The sequence below is a fragment of the Chanos chanos genome, chromosome 6, assembly GCF_902362185.1.
Source record: "Chanos chanos chromosome 6, fChaCha1.1, whole genome shotgun sequence".
In the NCBI taxonomy this organism is placed as follows: Eukaryota; Metazoa; Chordata; class Actinopteri; order Gonorynchiformes; family Chanidae; genus Chanos; species Chanos chanos.
The window spans coordinates 32856595-32878827 of NC_044500.1; the positions used below are offsets into that span (position 1 = coordinate 32856595).

Genomic DNA, 22233 nt, shown 5'->3' on the forward strand with positions numbered 1-22233 from the left:
CGTAAGAGTCATTTGTAATGTTTTTCCTTGGTTAAAGTTTTAGATGTCATTGGTTTTTCATTTTTGTCAGACATTCTTAATGTTGATTTTGGGTGAAACAATGTGGTTCTGTTTCACTTCATTCCCGAATTATGTGAAAATTTAAGTTATTTTTTCTTTCCTTTGCTTTGGACTTTTGTACCAGTTTTGCCAATAGGTACGGCACATACATTTCTGTTTTTGTACTGAACACATTGATAAAATTTAAGAGAGGCATTGTTTTAGGTGAGCATCACACTTGTCCAAAAACTGTTTCAGTTTTCGCAGCGGCATGTTGTCTTATCTCATTATTTTTTCTCACTATCTCATATTGCTCGGTAAAATTAAAATATGCACAACAATGTGTTTTACATTCTCCTAGACAAAAAACAAAAAACAAAAAAAACCCACTCCTTGTGACAGTACATCTTAACTGCGCTGGATTGGTCTTAACTCTCTGGATTAGTCCTCAGAAAATTTTCTGCAAGAATCCCCATTGTGCTTTTCCACACTTGATTGATTGAAATTTATGCTTCTGGAAAGTCTTTGATCAAAGTTTCTCCTGTCGCCCCCTGTGCCCAAAGACTCCACTTCCACTGCCACCTACCACTTCTCTCCGCTGTTTAGACACATGCACGTGTACCCACAGCGGAAATCAGAGAGGTTACCATAAGAATGGAAAGCAGTGAGCAGCAACAGAGACAGTTTAGAGAGGTGAATAAAGCAGCAGGTGTCCAATAAACCCAGCATCACAATAATTCATTTGTAACGCCATCCTCTTTAGGTAAGACTTTCTTCCTTTATTTAAATCCTCCTATTCATCAAGAGCTTTTTTTTTTTCATGTTAAACGTTTAACTCATAACTTGTTTTACATCCTTTTTTCTTAAAAAAAAACCCCAAAAAAAACCAACGACAACAAGATGAGAGAAAAGAAATTCTGTAGCATTTTTATAGATTATTCACAGAATATATTAGCACTTGTTTGGATTATGTTATTGACTACTGGGCCTACTTTATCTGGCTTTTCAATGTAAAATGATAAGTCTGTGTGTATAAATCTTTTTTTTTAGAGAGGTGTTTGGTTTATTTGGATGAGCAGATGGGTTTCTTTCACCTGTTTTATTGAGTGCATGAGCAGACAGGAACATCATTTTCATACTTTTCTCTACTGCTGATGTGACAGCCACGTCTTTTTTAATTTTCCATGGTCGTTCTGTTAGTCAAGATGGTTTGAGAAGAAGCCTAAACCACCTTTGAGTGTCTTATATGCTCACTTACATGACAATTATACTGTTTTTAACAGAACAAAACAACAATAGCAAAAAACCCCCCAAAAACGCAGATAAATCTCATTAGCCATTTGTAGTTGAGAGCTGAATGCTGTTACTGTGCATTGTACCTTAGGAAATCCAAACACGCAATCTACTATAGGAGTTGGTTCACAATGCGTTGTATTTACCCCCAAAAAATAAATCTTTCTGAACAGGAAAGAATGGAAACTGATCCTTTTGAATAATGCCTTCCACTTGCAACCACCAAACGGGTTTATGTCCAAATAAAACAGACGTGGCTTTGCAGTTTACACAGCGATTCTCCTTTTCATACTGCGCTATTTCTGCTTTGTTTAAGTGAGAGAGAGACAAGGTGGAGTTTAGAAGATCAGAACTCAGACTTTTACAGGGCGTTTGCTGCTCGTTTTGTGAGACTGTTCTGATTTTGACTTCTTTAATGGTCTGTTCATAAGTACATTTGCAAAAAATGTTATTGAAGTATGTATTAAAACCACAGAGTGAAGGAACTAAAATGAAATTAGGTGATGTCTTACATGGAACGTAAAGTGTGCAAAGCAACTAAAATGTAATTGTAGAGCAAACATGGAACATTCCAGTCTTATAGCATATTACCTGGGTTTGAAAAATAATGATTTTATTTTTTCAATTTTGTTTTCCCAAAATATACAATGTACGAGGAATAGTGCGGTTCGCTCCTAATAAACGTGAAAAAAATGATTTCACAATAGTATCTGAAATGTCACAACAAATGTTTTCACTCGTGTAGATTTAGGACACATTGAAAAACATGGTGTGTATGGTGCTCTCTTTATACTGCTATGTATTTGAAACAGATGAAAATATGAAATACATAGGAAACACATAAACATATGTTTTTGTGCTTCATCATTTCTGCATGGCAGAAGCACTATGGAGTAATACCTATCTCACCTATGGCACTCTTTAGTTGGTTTATGACGATCATCTGTGTAATTCTGACACAATCTCTTGGTGCTATATACCTATAAAACTTACTATGCTTTAGTTTTATTTTGTTGATGTTTTTTTTTTTTTTTCAACTCCACAGCATCCCGTCTTTTTTTTTTTTTTTTTTTTTAAGCTTCAGCATGCATTGCCGCTCTTACTGCAAACGTTATTCGAAAGCTAGAATTTTCATTTATGTTAATTTACAGTTATGCTGTGGTTTTTTGTTTTTTTTTTGGTACCTGTTCCAACATCATCTGCAGATTTGTTTGGACTTCATTTTTTTTTTCATGGCTTAATATAAACTAGTTATTTGTTTATTCATCCCTCTTCACACTCGGATAATTCACAACAGTCTTTGCAATACAGCAAGAGCATTCAGGCGGAATGAACACTACACGGAAACGTTACCGCTCTTATTTGCATGGTCTCCTTGTGATCTTTCAATGAGCACGCAACAGACTATTCTTTTCATATACTTTTATACTTTTTCATCATTTATCATACCTTCTTAACTATATTTTGTGCTCTTTTACATATTAAACTAAATATAGATTCATTCCTCTTTCATTCTGTTAATCAGTGCCATGGCCATATTGAGCATACACATTACATATGTGTGTGTGTGTGTGTGTGTGTGTGTGTGTGTGTGTGTGTGTATAGTAAGCCATATACAGACACACACACATACACATACATATATGTAGTACTGTAATATACACAAACATGTTGTGTATATTTATAACTGTTGTATTTAAACTATGTGTCTTCAAACTGCTCGGTGGTTGTGTTTGTTGTATTTTCAAAAGAACATATAAATGTAATGATTAGAGACGGCACCAGATTTTCTTGGAGAGAATGACAGTTGCATGCCCCATGTTGTGCGACGGTATTGTATTGCCATAACATTTCTTTCACTTTGCGTGAATGAGAAATAACTGGTTTGGTCGCTTCTTCGAGAGTCACTTGACTCACAGTCCTCCCACTAATTCAAACTTGCATGCAGTTGCATACGCACAATATACTACAGAGGAAAGGTGAAAATGATATGTAACATGTCTGAAAGCGCAGTGACATGAAATTCTTAGCAGGTCTCTTTGGCATTATTTTATGTAGGTACTCCCTTGTCTTATTTCTCTCAATTTTGACCGGGTGGATTTTGCCAAGGCATGTACGGATATCGTCTTGTTTTAATCTCAGAAAATATTGCTATAAACATAAAGCTGTTAAAAAATGTTATTACTATAAACATAAAAGATAATCTCTCTGAAAAAAAGCAAATAATTACTGTCGCCTGCCAATATGAACCACAGGAAAAACATGCACTGCTTTCCTTAACCGATTCTGACTTTCAACAGCTACAAGAAGCCTGTGCATATCAGTACAAAATATTACATTACTTAAATTGCACTTCTCTCCACAAGTAATTCACCTGAGAGACCATCCATGTACGTGATAATTTAGCAACTGATTTCGCAAAATCTGTGAGGAGGTTTTTTTTTTATTGGCCTTGAAGTAGTGAAGTCTACTTCAGTTCTGTTGATGGAGGACCTCCGTGAAGTTACAGGCACCAGAGCTGTACGCTGTGAGTAGGGGGGGGGGGGGGGGGGGGGGGTGAAAGAGAGAGGCGGTGGGGAGAGGGAGGGGTGCTGTTCGGCGGAGAGGATACGGAAGCTTAGACATCTGGGGGAGCATTACCGGAGGTGTTACAGGAAGGTCTGTTATTAGAACTCTTTCTATTCTTTCACTGATGTGGCTTTAGAGATGAGAAATCATCATTCACTCTCATAAACAAGTCTTTTCACTCTGATCATGTTGTACTGTTCTTTCATGGCTTATCCAGTCCATTACCTGGACCCGAGAAGTAGAACAGCCTTTTCTTTCTTTCTTTCTTTCTTTCTTTCTTTCTTTCTTTCTTTCTTTCTTTCTTTCTTTCTTTCTTTTCTTTCTTTCTTTCTTTCTTTTCTTTTCTTGTCTTTCTTTTTGAGAGAAAAAAAGCTGCTTATGACTCCATATACCTGGGTAACCTGTCTTGATTGTTTTTTTTTCCCTCTCTTGAATGCTAAAAAAGGTCAGTAGTGATGTTCAGGTGACACACATCCGACAGAGGCCGATGACAGAGGCTGGTAAATCTGTGAACGGGCAGAACAGATTAAAATGTCACATGCTTGTTACTGATATGTTAGTTCTAATAGTAAGAGTGGTGTTAAATATAATCATTTGTATTATAATGACAATGCCGAAAACAAGGTTGAAAAAGGTCCTGTGGTCAGTTCTATGATTCCGTCATAAATGCAGAATCAGGCAGAGTTTTCCTTTTTTTTAATGTATATTTTCAGTTACTGCAGTTTATCACTTGATTGTTGTTGCAAATTTTAGTTCTTATCAGATTATACGATTTGAGCCCTAAAAGGATCATTACTTTGTCTCAGGAGACGTTTTTCCAACTCAAGGAGAGGAACCTGTTTTGCTGTGCCCTTTTATTCTCTTCATCCACCCCCCCCCCCCTCTATTTCTTCACTAATCCCTTCTCTCATTTGTTTTTTTCTCTTCCTCTGTCATCTCTCCCCTCTTTGGTTTATTGACTCTTGTTTCTTCATTCAGGCCTAAACTTGTAGCGAGCATGTATCTTGTTAGTGGCAGGCCTAGAACATGTGGTCTTGTGAGAGGAATTAAATGGAAGATAGGGTGGGGTACAGTTGAGTGGGTGGGGTAAAATTGGGTGGGTGGTGGAGGAGGGGTCTCAGGATGTCCTGAAATGTCAAAGTTTCACCTCCTCTTCCTCTCTGTGTCCCTGTGTCAGTGATGCCTTCACTTTTTTTGAACCTCCTCTTAAACGTTTTAAACCGATTCTGATCTCATTTCTTCATATTTCTCTCTCTTTCTTTCTTTTCTGAGCCTTAAAATAAATGTGGAATATGATTACTGTAAGGACTGGGTTATACTGGTGTAATGGCCACATGTGGTAAAATCATCCGTACTAATTAAACAGTGACTATAATTGGACATAAATCTGGTGATTGAAAAACTGTCCCGATCAAGTCTTACTTTGCAGGCAGTTGAGCTTCTAAGAGATCAAAGAAAATCTGAATGACATGGATGCGCCTAACTCTCTGAAGCTGAATTAAAGAATACCTTGGTAGTTCTCCTGAATTTAAAAAATTGTAAAAAGTTGTTTTGTCACGTTAAAACTAGCAGCTTGATAATTAATCAGCTAGTCTTTCAGCTTATCTTTCAGAGAGTGCAAAGCAAATGGAGTTTGTGTGGATGTCATTTTTAGCAAATTGTTCCAAAAATCAACCCTGTTCCACTTTTTGGTGTAGTTGTGGTTGTATGGGCATGCGTCTCTGTGCCTTACTGTTAACTTTGTTAAACTGAATAGACTTTATGGCTTTCCGGACTCAGCTCTCGGTTCAGTTCAGTATTTGCCTGGATAGCCACCTACCGAACTTCCATTTGAAGCTTTTTAATATGATTTGAGCAGCTATGAGCTTATCCCCCACCCCTGCCACTTCCCCGTGGCTCTTCAGTGTGTGCTCAATACTGGGACCAGCAGTTGCTTAGAATTACCTGTTGTGTTCTTCCTCGCACAAAGGGAACAGCCTGGTCTCCATGGAAACACCACAGATGCATGGCCTCTTCATCTTAAAGACCCCTATTTATCCTGTGGTTCAAGGACGAGCCGGCAAGGGCCGGGCATTATGGCGGTTGTGTTGTGGCCTGCTCCCCCATCCTTCAATCATCTCTCTCTCTCTCTCGCTCGCTCGCTCGCTCTTTCTCGCTCTCTCTCTCTCGCTCACTCGCCCGCTCGCTCTGTCTTGCTCACTCTCACTCTCAAAGTAGTGCCTCTGAATCAAGACTGGATATAAAAGTGTGCCTTGCTTTGAAAACGGCACATTTTAATGTCTCTCGCTTTTGTCTTTCTTTGCCTGAAGGAGGTGGGGGTTTGCGGGGCTTTTTGTAAAAAAAAAAAAAAAAAAGGGGGCCCTTCACAAACATCCTTTATTCCCCTTCTCTTGTTATATTTCTTTATTCTGAGTGTGTTTTGTGCTTCCCTCATTCACTGCCCCTCCTCTTGTATCTCAGATAAATGCCACTGTAGCCTTTCGTTCGGCGGCACAATAGCTGAACTGTTTTAGGCCCGGAGAGCCACGATGAAAGAGCCCTGCTTTTTAACCTGGGTTTCTGAAAAGCACAAGAAGAAGAAGGAGAAGAAGAGTGAAAAAAAAGCAATAATGCCACAGTCCCTTTTTTTTCTCCCCCCTTTCTCTCTCCCTTTCTGTGAAAAGTATAGTTGTGTCATCATCCTATTTATACATCTTATTTAGGAGGGGTTTTTTTTTTTTTAAAGAACACAAGAGCAAAAGATCTGATCTCGTCTTTGTTTACAGAGGATGACAAACTCGGTGGATAGTCTGCACTCTTTTTCCCTTGAGTTGACTTTGCTGAGTAGACCAAAAAAGTGCTCAACTGCTTTTGATATTACTTTGCGTTACGTAACTGAAACCAACTCATTTCAGACAGGCGCAGGTGAAATAAATTGATAACTGGCTAAAAAAAAAAAAAGGCTAACAATATTGAAACAGAGAGTACTTAGTCGTGTGGGGTGAAGATTTAGTATTTTGTATGGGTGATTTAGGTCACATCATATTGGTTGTTTACGGTGGATCTGCCCATTTGGTTAGTAATCAGCGTAAAAAACTTTGAATGAAAAATGCAACTGTCTTTGGGTTTTGTGTACTCTCAGATCCTCATTCATTTGCATTTGCTTTTTCCATATTGCATTCAAAGCAACCTAGACCCGACTGTCTCTGTTAAGGGAAGAGCTTGGGGCTGCCCCTTGTAGGGAAGGAGGGATAACAGGAGAACGGTGCCATTATTACCTGTTTCCAGAGTTCCCGATACTCTTTTTTTGTGGGTGTCTGTTTTGTATAATATGAACTTGTCTTCCCCCCAATGTATAATTACATCAGTGTTACCAATAGTATAATTGGTTCTGGCTGGTCTTTTTTGTAATAACCTTTATGTGCGTGCTAGTATGTCATTTAGAAAAAATGATTACAATGTATTTCACACTGAAATTTGAGAGGATTATCAAACAGTCAAAACATCTTATTATATGGTTAACATTGTCATCCTAACAACTTACCATTTGATATGTTATAATCTCAAATGAATTAACTTCTTGTTCTGCTGACAGAATGCAGTGTTCGCAAAATGGATATATGGTGTTTTGTTTATTATTATTTTTTATTTATTTGATTTGATTTTATTGTATGCATTTATTTTATTATTTTATTTGTTGCTACTACCCTTTCTTCAAAATCACACACTGGCATCTGTTGTGATATCTTATCTCTTATCTGTATAGAAAAGAGGGTGGCAAGGGGCTAGTCGCCCACAATGACACGCGTTATGCAAATAATACTGTTTGCTTTGGCTAAAGGCATGCTTTTTTGGAGCACCTTCCTGTGTCAGACTCTAAACAAGGGAGAGCCAGAGAAACGTGTGGTAGAGAATATTCATGTCTCTTTTTCAGGGAGGTCATTTGGCATTTTTACACAAGTGGCGGCCACTGCCTTGCCTAGTTACAGCATGACTTGCTTTACCACCTTTCAGCGTTGGCAAATGGCACAGCGTGGAGGGGATAAGTTTTGGGGGATGAAGACAGAAGATAGACTCTGGAGGTTTGTAGACAACGTCAGTGTGTGTGAGTGTGTGTGTGTGTGTGTGTGTGTGTATAGGTCAAGGCCAGGGGCCAGTATTATTTCCATGTTAAGTCTCAGTAGCAGGTGTGTTGCTGGGGTTCCAACAGCTGAGTGGACTTGAAACTGGCATCGCATGCTTACGCTTCAGAGTGTGTAAACTCCAGCCCACGCTAGCCGTGTTTCCCTGTCTGTCTCTGAGGGAAACCCGCTCTCTGCCAATCACGGCTCTTTTGCCTCCATTACTTCACTTTTTTTTTTTTTTAAAACTAAGGCTTTACATCTTAATAGCAAAAAAGGGTGTTTTATACCTTTTTTTTCTTTTCCTCTATGAAAACATTCTCTTCAAATGTCATGCCAGGATTGTAATTCTAGGTTTAGTCTAAGAGAGTGGAAAATTTAAGGTCTCACTTCTCCCTGCATGTTGAAACTAGTGTTACGTTATTACAAATCTTTTGTTTGTGTAATGATTTCTTAGGTTTGGGATGCTAACTTCTCCACTGGTACAGGCATGTTCCTGGCATCCTTTGGGTTATTGTTTGTTGTTCGGCGGTGTTTGAACTCTTAAGTTGTCACAATGAAAAAATTAACCACTTTTGCATTCATGACGGGGAGCAAAAAAAAAAAAAACCCTAGACTTTTTGCATCAACTGTGCTTTGGGCTAAAGTGTAAAGCTAGCGTGTTCTAACTTGTCAAGCAACTAAAGGCTTTTGTCTTGTGCGCCACTGCTCCGTGGGAAGTGTTTGATTTCAGAGGTGTTTTACCTCAAAGGCACAGGAGCACTGAGTCTGATGTTATCTCCGTACAAAAAAAGCAAGCTTTGGTGTGTCCTCACGCATATGCATCTTATAAAAAGCAATGTCTCCTCAACCAAATAACAGGTAAAGAGAACTATAGCCATCTTTTTTTTTTCTGATTTAATCTTCTCTTTTCAGTTGAACTCGCAGAAAGGCGGCTGTCACTAATGCAGTGTGCGCTGAGAATGTGACGATAGCACATCCTACTAATGTCTCTTCCTGGCAGTTTACCAAACATTCAATATTAGGATTTCTCATTGAAAAGTTTTTTTTTTCTGTGTCGTACTATGTTCCCCCAAGTGCTGTCAGAGTAAGCTAAAACTTTTGTAGCATCACAGTGTAGATTTATTAATAGTTTAAAGTCTTTGTTTTATTCTCTTAAAGTTAGGACAGGAAATGCCGTTTCTTTGAGCTCTCGATGTGTTGGTCAGGTGTTGTTGCCCAGGGGGGGTGTAAGATGCCATTGTTGACCGTTATTTGGGGTGCTGTAAACAAATAATTTTACTGTGTTCATTTGTTTGACCTGTCTCCAGAAACAGTATTTTAAGCTCTCTCTACCTGCTAACAAACAGAAGTATGTGTGAAGGAATAGTGGGTGGTTATTATACCACATAGCTTTCAGTCAACACCTTAAAAATCTCATTTTACACATGTGGGTGACCGCATCTGTCTGAGCTCTGATCATAAAACCTTGTGTCAAGAGTCCACTGAACTAATTTGAGAGAATTTCATCTTTTTTTTTTTTTAACAAGAATCCTCTTACATAAATGATCTGTATCCTTGTATATTTTCAAGTGCAATTAACACAGGCTGATGCAAACTCTACACTCACTGCACCTGGTGAGGTCTTGGTGATCCCTCAGCTGTGAGGACTAAGAATAGTTTTAACTGCATAGCAGTGGCCCGGTTTGGGTTTTGGTGGCAGTACCCGCTCCAGGTACCCGTAGATTACCGACATGGCCTGTGTTGGAAGAGATCTTTCTGTTAGAGGGGAGAAGAACATCTTTGTCCATTATCATTTCAAGAAATTTGTTGTTGTTGTTCAGGACAAAAGTTGTTGCCGTGTATGTTTTTAAAAGCACCGTGGTGCAGTTAGGATTCACTGCATCCGCTTCTTTCAGTTCTTATATCAGTCAACCACATATATATGCTCTGTTTCTGCCAGACCTCAGTGCCATAACTGTTTATTTAAGACACAGAAGTCAGATTACCCGATCATTTCCGAGGCTTTGCCATTAAGGACGCCGACGCTACGGCAACTGAACATCTCGACAAGATTACAATGAGAGTGTTTTTACTCCTTGATTCTTAAAAAGAAATATCATATTATTGTGTATTTTATAGAACAGTTCAATACACGCAGCAGTCAGTCTTGGTCCTTTGATTAATGCACATGTACAGGTGGCTTTGTGTTTGAGTAGGACTCAGAGCTGTGGAAAAGCTGGAACTGCAGTGCCCTCAATGCAACAACGTTCCCAATTTTTTCCTCTTTGCTGTGGACTGTCGGCACATTCCGCCCGCATTGTTACCCTGCTGTGTTTCCTGCAGCCTATTGCTTTTGTCCGACTCATGCCCATTGTTCACACTTCCTTTGTTCCCTTTCAATAACAATGGTTCTTTTATTTATATATATACACACACATATATATATATATGCACTTTCTCTCTCTGTCTCTCTCTCTCTCCCTCTCTTTCTCTCATGTTTGTTTTTCTCCCTTGTTTTTCTTTTCTTTTTATCAGTGAAGGAAAAAGTGAAGCATGATTTTTAGAACTTCACAAGAGGGTTACGATCTTCTCTTCTCTTCTCTTCTCTTCTCTTCTCTTCTCTTCTCTTCTCTTCTCTTCTCTTCTCTTCTCTTCTCTTTTTCTCCCTCCGACCCCCCCACCCCCCCCCTCTCTCTCTCTCTCTCTCTCTCTCTCTCCTCCTCTTTCTCTCTCTCTTTCGTTCTCACACATCCTTTTCCCTCATCACAGAAGGACTTGGCTTGCTACTTGAGAAGGGGTCTTGCTGGTGCTCAGAGCTGGATTTGGGCATCTGTGTTTGCCAGCGTGTTGATAGACTCGAGTCCTTGAGCACCACACACCCTCCTTCCAGCCCACATACTCCAGAGCACTGGAGTTCCTGAAGAAGTGCTACCTTATTCTGGGCTTTATTGAAAGAGTTTGAATGGCCTGACTGTGTCTAGATCTCACAAAGCCTCTCTGTGTCACATGCAAAGCAGTCAGCTGTTGGCCTGGGGCACTGTCCTCACTAAGATAGTCCATGGTACAGGGACAGAATCCTCTCAGTAGAGTTGATAAGAACTTGATATTGTGAGTAAGTCAAAAGATCAGTCACACAGATGGTCTGCAGTGCTTTTGTGCACTTTTATGAGCTTCAGATCTTTATTGTGAAAAGTGATTGTCTTTATTGTTTACCTTTTCTTCTAGAATGTGTGAGCCCAGCCCTCCAGCGCTACATCTTCATGCCAATGGCAATGTGACCATGGTCGGCGTTGGCGTCAAGCAGGAGGAGGAGGAGTCAGGAGATGGGGGAGGAGTCATGGGCCAGGAGACCAAGCAGTCCTCTCCTGCACGTGATTGGCCAGCAAGACCACCAACCGAGCGAGGAGATTCTAAGAAATCAACACCTCCCAGCTCGGAATCTCCTCTGGTATGATTGATACTTCAAAAAACTACCTCCCATGTACAATTCTGATTTATTCATTCCACCGCTCATCTGATACACCGTTTGTCTCACTAAAAAACAACTTATCACTGCCACAGTACAGAATGCTATAGTGATCCAGCTGGCCTGTAGAGCAGTCTGGCATAGTTTTGAGTGTATCATATGATCTTTTCTTATGACATTTTTACTGAAATCTGTTTGAAATCTGCTGTTGTAAGACATATGCTGTCTCTCCCTCCTCTATCTCTCTCTCTCTCTCTCTCTCTTTTTCTCTCATACACACACACACAAACGCACACACTGACAAACACAAACACAGGAGAGGTCTCCGAGTAAAGAGCAACCACACACGCTCAGTCCTCCTGCTCAGGATGGGGGAAGTAGCACTCATGAGAGAATGGACAGCCAGCCCATTGTCAGCGAGGGTAAGGATCATTTTCTCAACTTTACGATCTGGTGTAGCGTACATCATCCATTTCATTTTTTTTTTTCCTTTAGTGTGATTCAAAGCTAGGCTGGACTTTTTGGAAGCATTGAAAAGATTTCTTTTCCTGAAATTGTCTCTCTTTGCTCCCACACAATAACTGAATTAAGTGGTAAGGTTTAGTTAGTGACAGTGAGAAGCTGAGGAGTTTGAATGTTGTGTCCTTAGAGGTGACCTTACATTTCGAGTGTCATTCTCTTTAGCAGAAAGTTTGTGAGGCTGTTAAATAGCACTGGCTTGTACAACTTTTTTTTCATGGTCGTCGTGAATAGCTCAGTATTTATAAAGAAAAGAACTGAAGATTCTCAATACTGTTCAGAGGCCTTGATTTTTATCACTCTTAATCACAGAGTTGTTGAATTTGCACAGCTGCGCATGCGCGCACACACACACACACACACACAAACACAAACACAAACACACACAGACACAGACACAGACACACACACAACCAACTGAATACTTTATTTACAGGTTCATTTTGTAACTGTGGTTCTATACACACCCACACACATGTGCAACCTGCTCCCTGCTATACAGAGCTCAGAAATTTGGCATTGGCTGAGGTCTCATGTAAAATGAAAGAAAGCAGAGTGTAAATTCTATCCCTGATCTAAGCCATAATCTCTCATTGTTGCCTTCTCAGTGATGCCCACCATTGAGAAGTTGTTGAACACAGACTGGAGAGAAAAGCTTCTGGGCAAGGGTTCCCTTGGCACTTCCAATCTAAAAGGTGAGTGTAAGCTGGTATCATTACCCTCAACATCTTCTGCAGTGGCACCAGATTCTCTTATTAAGTCAACTCCACATATTAAACCTTTGCGTGGCTTCAGCAGATAAACTGTCGGTAGGCGTTTCTGTGTAGGGGTTAGATTAGCTTTCCCGCGCTCTCTGTCTCCATTCTCCCTCCTCCAGCGGCAGTCATCTCGCCGCTCTGTTTTAGCGTCCTGAGCCTGGACAGTGTAGCCATTCGGCACGCACCAATTGTGGAAGATCACACCCAACCTGCCGTCTCTTAAACGCTAACGCAAATACCCGTGCGTTAGTTTCAGCCAGAGATTCTGCATTTCATCATCACCGACACTGTTTCTCATTATCCTGCATCTTACACCTGCTTATTGCTGCCATCCACGCACTCTGACCACCTGTGTGTGTCTGGTTCTCTTTCTCTCTTTCTCTCTCTCTGTGTGTGTGTGTGTATGTGTGTGTGTGCCTGTGTGCGTACAGGCACACCGGAGAGCTTGGCGGAGAAGGAGCTGCAGCTGTTGCTGATGATTAACCAGCTGTCGGGCCTGAGGGAGCAGCTGCTGGGAGCCCACTCTGAGCAGAGGAACATGGCTGCACTGCTCCTGGAGAAACAGCAGCAGCAGATGGAACTCGCTAGACAGCAGCAGGAACAGGTGATGAGAGTTGGAGAGACGTCTATTCTGAACAGGCAAAGAGAGGTGTTCAGTGAGGAAAAGTGTCTGGTAAATAGATGAAAAAGATGGTAGTGTAAGACAGGTTGAAAAAGAGGTATAAAGCTAATATAAGATGAAGATGTGGGGACAATAAAGAACACGTAAAAGAGGGTGGTTATGGTGAAGCACAAGTCAAGAGGGGATAAAGTGAGGAAAATGTGGATAGTGAGGTATTGGTATTGTAGTAAGAAAATTTAAGAGGAAGAATGTAGTCCATACACTGCTCCTCTTGACTGAACTCTCAGGAGCTTATGTCCAAGCTTAGGTTTTGGGAGGTTGTCCGTAGGGTTGTGAGGTCTAGTCAAGCTCTATAATCCGAAAAGACATAATCCAGTCACTCAATGAGACACCTTGAAGATGAAAACTTGCCAACGTTACATGAGTGGCTCTAAAAGAATGTTGAATAATGTGCGTATGCCTGCATTTAGATCGCTAAGCAGCAGCAGCAATTGATCCAACAACAACACAAGATAAACCTCCTTCAGCAGCAGATCCAGGTGAGTCACTCCTCCACTCTTGCCAAAGCCACATGTAATGTACCTTTATAACCTTTAAAGCTTAACCAACACATTCATTTTTATTCCACCTGAGCTGAGTGTGCCAGTGAACTAACACAACTTAAAACTTTAAGATGTATGTATTGGAGCGTCAGTGTACTAGTTCTCACCCATGTGGATTGACACAGGGGCTGGCTTATGGTGAACACTTAAATTACTATAGGGAAATTAAAATACTACAGGGAAGTGGTCAGTCCAGATTTGGGTAAAAAGTAGATAAAAAGACAGGAGTAGGAAAAAAAAATGCTGTAAAAGAGTCCCCTCACACAGGAGGGCATATGGTTGTACAGTTTACACATGAAGGGATGACTGACCTTTTTTTTTTTTTATCTTTTGTCGTTGACCCTGTGCTCTTTGACTCTGTCTTAGCAGGTAAACATGCCCTACGTCATGATCCCTGCATTCCACCCAAACACCCAGCCTCTCCCAGTCACCTCTGAGGCCCAGATGAATCTGCCTCTTCAACCCATTCCCTGCAAGCCAGGTAATTATGTCCTTTGTGCTGTCTCACCGCAACTCCCTGGAGCTGTTAGAGAGGATTCTGAACTTATGTATGGTTCAAAGTCAAAAATGTTGAAATCATCAAAATGTACCTGAACTTTAAGTCATGTTTCCAGGGTCCCACTCTCAGTCCAACGATAAATTTAGTCAGTCCTACGTTAACTGATATATACAAAACAGATGTTTAATAATGCTTTGCTTTTGAGTGTCACTGGTCTTGTTCTTGTCTCATGATTCCTGTTCCTTTGCAGCTCTGATGAAAGCCATTTCTGTTGCTTTGTCAAGTCCAGTTGCCGCATTTATTTTAGAAGTGTCTCAGAGGCATTTGTTAATGGTTCAATGAAAAGCTGTTTGTCTTTTTGTGTTACTGTGGTCATGTTTAACAACCAACAATGCAGTTTCCCTTGATGTTGTGCAACTGTTAGCTGTTCTACTGTGAGGACCATACAGTCATCCTAGTTTAGCGACCTCAGCCTGCCCGTATTGATCAACTGTCATCTGGCAAAATAATCAGAAAAATTGACTTCAAATATTAACAACTGCCCCTCTTTCAGAGTCCTTGTTTGTTCAGGCGTTTGTTTTGTTCGAACTCGGTTATCGCGTGTGGCTCCGCGTTATTGTTCGTGTGTCGCAATATGAAATGTTGAACTTAAATGATTTCATGATACTCTGCTGCAAAGATCCAAGGGCCAGTTGTTCCAGAACATAGAAAGAATTTTTGTAATTAACCAAAGATCTTAGAATTCTCACAGACTCTTTCTTTGGTTAAGCTCAATCCTCAGCGCTACTCTTTGTACTCATTCAACTCAAGGTCTAATTTGAAAGAAAAGTCGTCATTGTGGAGGATTGATGATCTGCCGCTCGTCCTTCTTTTTTTGTTCTTTTAATATAAACATAATGAGGTGAAGCTAAGACAGGTCAGCTGCATTGCAACATCTCTCAATGTGTGCATTGAAGAATGCTTCCAAAGGTATTCACTTTAGGAGTGTATTGATCAAATGCGTCAAGTTAGATTCTTCTTTTTCTTTCTTTTTCTCCTTTTTTCTCGGAAAGGCATTGTCAACCGCTCTATATAACACAGTATGTTCTCTTAATAGCTAACAGTTCGATGCACAGCTTTAATAGTTTATTTATTTATTTTATTTTTAAAGACCATTTAACGCGCATTGAAGGATTTTTTTTTTTTGCTGCTATGTGTCTAGCATAAAGCAAGTCCAGACGGACACATAAGAGAGGTAGTCCAAGCTAAACGGCTGAGAGGGCAGAGGTCATGTTTGGATTTTCATTTTTCAGATGACCTCAGAGTACAAGGCAGAGTTAGTCTTTTATGCAGTGTTTGGCCCTGTGTTCACATTCTTGTACCTCTAACTAGCTATTCATCAGGAGTTCCTCTTTGAATATGAAGACTCACACTGGGTCAACAGAAATGTGATTTCTTTCATGAATTTTGTGCTTTTCAGCTGTTGTATGTTATGGCTGTATCCATCAGTTATTTCTATATATCTTTTCATTTTTTTCAAGTTTAATTTTTTTTCAAGTTTCATTTTCAGTTTAAAATGTCATTGCAACTTCTTAAATTTTCCCATAGTGTCCTCATCAAAATTATTTCTTTTTCTCATTTTGCAGTGGAATATCCCATGCAGTTACTCTCAAACCATCACCCCACCCCTGTCAAAAGGTCCAGTGGTAATGTCTTCCGACAGGTATGGGAAATTCCTGATTTTGATGGACATGTCATGTCATGTTTTTTTTTTTTTATTGTTTAAAGTGAATGAATGTCACACAGGCCTGATATACCCTTCCCTCTGTTGTTTTATTTCATAGGAAAGCAGTCAGCCTCTAAATCTTACAGCCAAACCCAAGACGCCCAGCCCTCAAACCCTGGAGCTGGCGTCTGCCCACCTGCAGCCAGGCTACAGGCCCAGAGATCTGCCCCACAGCCCACCTCGTCCTTCTCTCAGCTTAGGTCTGTACATTCCCTTTTACATGACAAAGGTCATGTAGGAGATGATTAATTCTGAAAATTGCTGTCTCTTGCTCTCTTTCTGTCTCCACCTATCTCTCTGTTCTCGCTCTCTCTCTCTCGCTCTCTCTCTTTTTTCTCGTGGAAGGTGAGAAGTATTTAAGGCAGTGGAAGGCAATGGAAAAGAAGTATCACTACCATCATTTGATACTTGCTATGATGCAAGTCTGTGTTGTATGTGTATTGAGATAAGTGTTTAGTCCTTGAGGAGTAGGCTCAGGTCTCTCTTAGCACAATATGTCTCTGTGGCCCCTGAAGGAGCAATTCCATCGAGTCTGCCACCACATGACATTCCACTGGCCCAGGCATTGACGGCAGTTGTCAGAAACCAAAAAAACCTGTTCCCTATTTGACTTTACGGCTCTCAGATTGACAAGAGGATCTGTCAACAGCTCTTACATGCCTGTTTGTCTTTCTTGAGCCTTGGAATTGAGAACCTTTTCCCATATGTTTCTGCTGAGGCCAAGTCCGTCAGTCGTGAGAGACGAGAAGAAAAGAGACAAGTGTTAGCCACTCCCTGTGACCTTGTCTTAAGCTCGCTCTGTTTTTTCTTTGTCTGTTTCCTATGACCGCCACCCCCTTCCCTTCTCTCACTCTCACTCTCTCTCTCTCTCTCTCTCTCTCTCTCTCTCTCTCTGTTTCTATCATTCTCTCTCTCTCTTTCTCTCTGTTTCTATCTTTCTCTCTCTAGGCTTCTTGGGAGAGGGTGATGTGGTGTCCCAAGCCATCCATGACGCTCAGCAGTTGCTGAGAAGCCAAGGGCCAGGAGGGCGAGAGAGGGACAGAGAGAGGGACAACAGCACGAGGATGGTGAGTCAGTGTCTTAAAGCAGCGAAAGTACCCACATACCCTTCCCACACACACACACACACACACACGCACGCACACACACACACACACACACACACACACACACACACAGGCACGCACGCACACACACACGCGCACACCCACACACACACATACACACACACACACCCCCGCACACACACGCGCACACACACACACACACACACACACACACACACACACACACACAGGCACGCACGCACACACCCACGCACACACACACACACGCACACCCACACACACACAGACACACACGCACACCCCCGCACACACACACACACACACGCACACACACACACACACGCATGCACTCACTCACTCACTCATATATCACCACAGCATACCCTCCCCTCCAGCCCTCCAAGGCTGCTTCAGGGCACCTGGAGCCGGCTGTTTGTCACCGACAGTCACGCTCGTAAGCTAAGCCACCAAGACAAGAATGCGTTAACGCCTCATAGATGAAACATGCAGCCATGAGAACACCCAACGAGTGACATGATTGTGGAGGTGGAGGTTGGGTGGAGGTTGGAGGGTCAGTGTTGGATATAGGTTTACAGTGGGTCGTGTTATCACTTATACAGGGGGGTATAGTTCTCGCAGCAGTCAAGCACAGCTGGTCTCACCCGCCCACTACAACTGTTTTCATCCTATTGTGTCTTCTTAGCCCTTTCTTTTTTTTCTTTTTCTTTTTTTTTTTTTTTTTTATCAGTGATAATTTAGATGTGACTTCCTCCCGTCACTGTGTACACCTATGAACAGCTAACTTTTCTCTCGTTGCATGCAATTTAACCACAGAACGATATGGCGGTAAAATTCACTTTGATGTTGCTCCTGTTGTTAAGCATTCTTTTCAAATGTGTTTTTATTGCCTGTCACTTGCAGACACACTAAGGCTTTTGCATTCCAGAATATCCACACATACATTCTTAAAAAATATTCACCCCCCCCCCCTCCCCTTTCCCTGCTCAAAAAACAAAAAGGAATTTTGAGAGAACTGGTTTATTGGTATGTCCTACTTTTCCTTTGCATTGTAATTACATTTGTCTTTGTTTTATTACATATGCTCTTCGCTGCTTCCTTGTGTGTGCAATGATACTTATTTGATTTATAACAAAATTCACATGCTGAAGCAGACGTCTCTGTGTTCGCGTGTTTCGTAATGGGCACGTTTTTTCGCCGCCTTTTGCAGGGCGACTATAAAGAGGGGTCGCGAGTTGATCGGCTTGTCAGCGCGGACAGGCCTGAAGAAGGACAGACCCTGAGGGAAGACCACCTTAGCAGCGACTCTGAGGGTACGTCGTTTTTCCTCCACACTTCTACATTTGTTCTCTGCCTGAACGGGAGACGCCGCGTTCTGTGTTCTTTACTGCGTGATGTTGATTGGCTGGGCTTTTACAGGCCCGATGTCTATGTCTGGAGTCGGGAACTTTTCGGAGAACAGGACTTCCTCGTCCGGCCATATCAAGAGACCGATGAACGCCTTCATGGTGTGGGCCAAAGACGAGAGGCGTCGCATTCTGCAGGCCTTCCCCGACATGCACAACTCAAGCATTAGCAAAATATTAGGTAAGAGACAGATAGAGAGTGTTTCTTCCTCATATTTCTCTCTTTTCACTTTTCTTCCTTCCCTTTCCCTTTTTTGTTTGTAAAGTCTTGCACCCATCTGTATAAAGGTTTTGTCGTGCGTTTGGTTTTAGCCGTGGCTCTCTCTAACCAGACAGATCTATATCTTTCTTTGTTACACAGTTGCCTTTCTTCTCATTTCTCGTAGCATTGTTTGGGCAGTTTGCTTTCATTGCCAGTCTCGCGGCCATCCAGAACGCCATGTTAATGTTCCTCTATTTTATTTCGGGTGGGTCACCTGCTGCCGTCCTGGCACACTGGGGCTCGGTGGGACATGCCAGAGCATGAACTGCCACCTGCCTCCTTAGGCGACAGGAAAACAACACCCAGCCAAACCTCCTTCTCCCTCCCTTTCTCTACTGCCTTCCTCACCCCCCCCCCCCCCCCCCCACCCCCCACCACCTCCGTCTTTCCTCTGACAAAACACTGACATTCCATTCCATTGTGCTGAGTTTGAGACAATCACGCTCTACACCCTCCGGTTTGAATCATAGTTGCTGGGTCTGCTCAGCTCTGTGCCTGCAGAGTGCCCTTTGGCTGTTTGTGTTCTGATGCTTTTTTCACCTGTTATGTGCACATATCTCTGCCTTAACACTGTTCGTGTCGTGTTAGCAGTGGAATGTGAAGTTGTGTATGAGAACTCTACACCATGTCAGCCCAGTAACAAATAATTTGAACAATATGTTACATTTTTTTTTTCTGAAATATTTTAAGCGTCTTCTTGTTTGTATTGTATGTCTTGAACTGGTTAAGAATATAGTTCCTGCTTCTTAATCGAAACCCTAAAACAAATTTTGCCTTAACTTTGCCAAACATTTCTTTACATGGTTTCAAAGCAACTGTAAGCACACTTGATTATTTTCTCAAATATTATTTATACTATTAGTGCTGCTAAAATCACAAGGTGTTCATTTTGTCCTCACAACCCCCCCACCACCCCCAAACTTATGCTTCTCTATCGCCCCCTGCAGGCTCACGCTGGAAGTCCATGTCCAACCAAGAGAAACAGCCGTATTACGAGGAGCAGGCACGACTGAGCCGACAGCATCTGGAGCGATATCCGGACTACAAGTACAAGCCGAGGCCCAAACGCACCTGCATCGTGGAAGGCAGACGTTTGCGAGTGGGCGAGTACAAGGCTATGATGAAGAGTCGTCGACAGGAGCAACGAACCACCTACCCATCCAGGTGAGCCCCACAGTCACATTCAGCAAAGTCTAAGCCGCCGCTCTCAGTTTTATCAGTGTGTGTAATTACCGGCTAGACGCTATGAGACGTAGGGACCCTACCAAACCTCCATCCAAGCCTCTGATTTTGCTGTCGGACATTTCACACGAGCACTTGCAGGTTCATTCAGTGTTCAGTATTTGATAAATTAGATTTCTGGCATGGTACTCGTTGTACTTCTGCTGAACGCAATTTAGATCGGGTGCCAGTTGCAAACTTATTGTGCCAAACTGTTGACATCGTGATGTGAATTGTATGACTTTGGCAAAAATTTATGGGTTTCTTTCTTTTGGCTAGAAGGAAGGGCCAAAGTACAAAAGTACAGAGGAACTTCCAGTCTTGCAGCTGTGCTTGTCTGTACACCTCTCTTTTGGTTTGCAGGGAACCGCAAATGTTGTTTATCATGTCATGTCTCAAGGTTTTGTTGGAACCTTTTGTGTGTGATTTTTTTTTTTTTTTTGGCTTTTTATCATCTGGATCAGAAGTACGTTTTTGTGTACTCACTCTTTGTAGCGGTACTTTGAGTTGTCCATGAGAAACTTAGGAAAACCTCCCACTGTCCTTGCAAACAAGTTCTAAACTATTATTTCAACAATGTTATTGTGGATAAATGATCCAAAGACGTGCAGTCTGTATATAGCGTAGAACACTTTATCTTGCCAAAAACATTCAGTTTAGCCCTGTCACCACTGATGGCCTTCCCCCCCCCTCTCTCTTACAGCCAATCAGATCAGCAGCTTCACTACGGTTCCAGTAACGGTCAGTATCCCAGCACACCTGTGTCCATGGCGACGCTGCCCCTGCACCCGGCCCTGTTGGAGCACTATCTTCCCCGGAGCCTGGAGCCCAAGCAGAGCCATGGCAAGGAGGGCCAGGATGGTCCCAAACCCAGGCAGGCCGACAGCGAGGGGGAGGAGAGTGACGCAGAGGAGCGCAGCGAGGGTGAGCTGGTGGTCCTCACCGACTGAGAGAGAAGAATAACAGGAGGGTTCCTAAAACTCTGGAAGAGAGAGTCTAGTCAAATACAGGGGAACGATGGAGTTACTGAGGGTTGTTATGGAAAGGTTAACGTCAAAGAGGTGTAAAAAGGAGGAGAGTCAGCCGTGTGTTGATTAGACCTAAGCGAGACAGAGTGTCCCAGATATTCAGCGATGACTTTGCTCATGTTGATCAGTCGGTGCCTGGAGAAAAGCATAGGGTTATTAGACACGCTCTCCGTCGGAGATCCCATAGGCAAGATTTTTCTACTTTTCTATCATTTCTACTCATAGGGAGAAAGAAAGACCATGATTTCTGTACACAAATAAATGTCAACTCTTTTACGTGATAAATGTAAAACTAAAAAAAAAAAAAAAGATAATGTTTGGAGATACCAAGCGAGCGCGGATGTTTTGGACGCAAGCAAGAGGTTTTGCCGACCTGGCCTCGCGTGGACGGTTTTAGCGAAAAAAAAAAAAAAATGAGGTAGCGACATCTCGGTGAAATGCTGTTTTCTTCTCTCGCTGTACAGTAATGGCTTTTCAAGAGAATAATCAAAAGAAGTTTATGTGACAAATTACATGAATAGCAGGAGTGAAAAACCCTGACCTTAAGCCCTGCCATTGAAAGTAGTTCTGTATTCCTTCAGCCTGTCCTTAGATACCTGAATGCCGTCAACCTGGAGTATATGGACAGAAGGCAAACCCATTCAAAAGAGTACTGAAGAAGTAATTTTCCGATCTTTTTTAATCAGGGCCTCCTCCGAAAAGGAGAAAGTATGGACATCCCTCAACAGGCTTGAGAAAAGAAGATGAAGGTTTAGATTAAATATAAAAAACAGCATTGAGTCAAGCGTAACTTGTTGGCACTTTTCCTTTTTTTCCTGCATGAGTCTCCCTTCGTGAATGGCCAGTCTCCCAATACCGGTGTTAAAAACCTGACCCAAGGGTTTTATATCAATTTTCTAGGCCTTGGACCCCAAACTATACAAACACGCACACACACACACACACACACACACACAACCACAGCAGTTTTTTTGTTGTTGAAAAAGAGTTGTACTGAATTGGACAGGTCCTGTTTCTG

General features: G+C 41.8%; 1 protein-coding gene across 2 annotated transcripts; it reads left to right on the forward strand.

Annotated features, from left to right (window-relative positions):
* Positions 1-11205: 11205 nt before the first annotated feature.
* sox13 (SRY-box transcription factor 13) lies at positions 11206-21137 on the forward strand. Of its 2 annotated transcripts, none has more exons than XM_030778540.1 (13): positions 11206-11430; positions 11765-11870; positions 12576-12662; positions 13157-13329; positions 13818-13886; positions 14316-14430; positions 16074-16150; positions 16272-16413; positions 17162-17288; positions 18550-18611; positions 18718-18885; positions 19914-20130; positions 20891-21137. In XM_030778540.1, exons 1-13 carry the CDS (start codon positions 11209-11211, stop codon positions 21135-21137), a joined length of 1812 nt encoding a protein of 603 aa, XP_030634400.1. In that variant the 5' UTR covers positions 11206-11208. The 2 variants fall into 2 exon arrangements, with proteins under 2 accessions (XP_030634400.1, XP_030634399.1); XM_030778539.1 differs by having other exon boundaries at positions 11209-11430; positions 14319-14430.
* Positions 21138-22233: the final 1096 nt, after the last annotated feature.

What these genes read in the sequence shown, in the direction of transcription:
- sox13 (XM_030778540.1), top strand. Translation starts at nt 11,209, where the DNA reads ATGTGTGAGCCCAGCCCTCCAGCGCTACATCTTCATGCCAATGGCAAT. An exon ending in CCAGCTCGGAATCTCCTCTG is followed by an intron (nt 11,431 to 11,764) that starts GTATGATTGATA and finishes ACACAAACACAG; the next exon opens with GAGAGGTCTCCGAGTAAAGA. An exon ending in TCCTTCAGCAGCAGATCCAG is followed by an intron (nt 13,887 to 14,315) that starts GTGAGTCACTCC and finishes ACTCTGTCTTAG; the next exon opens with CAGGTAAACATGCCCTACGT.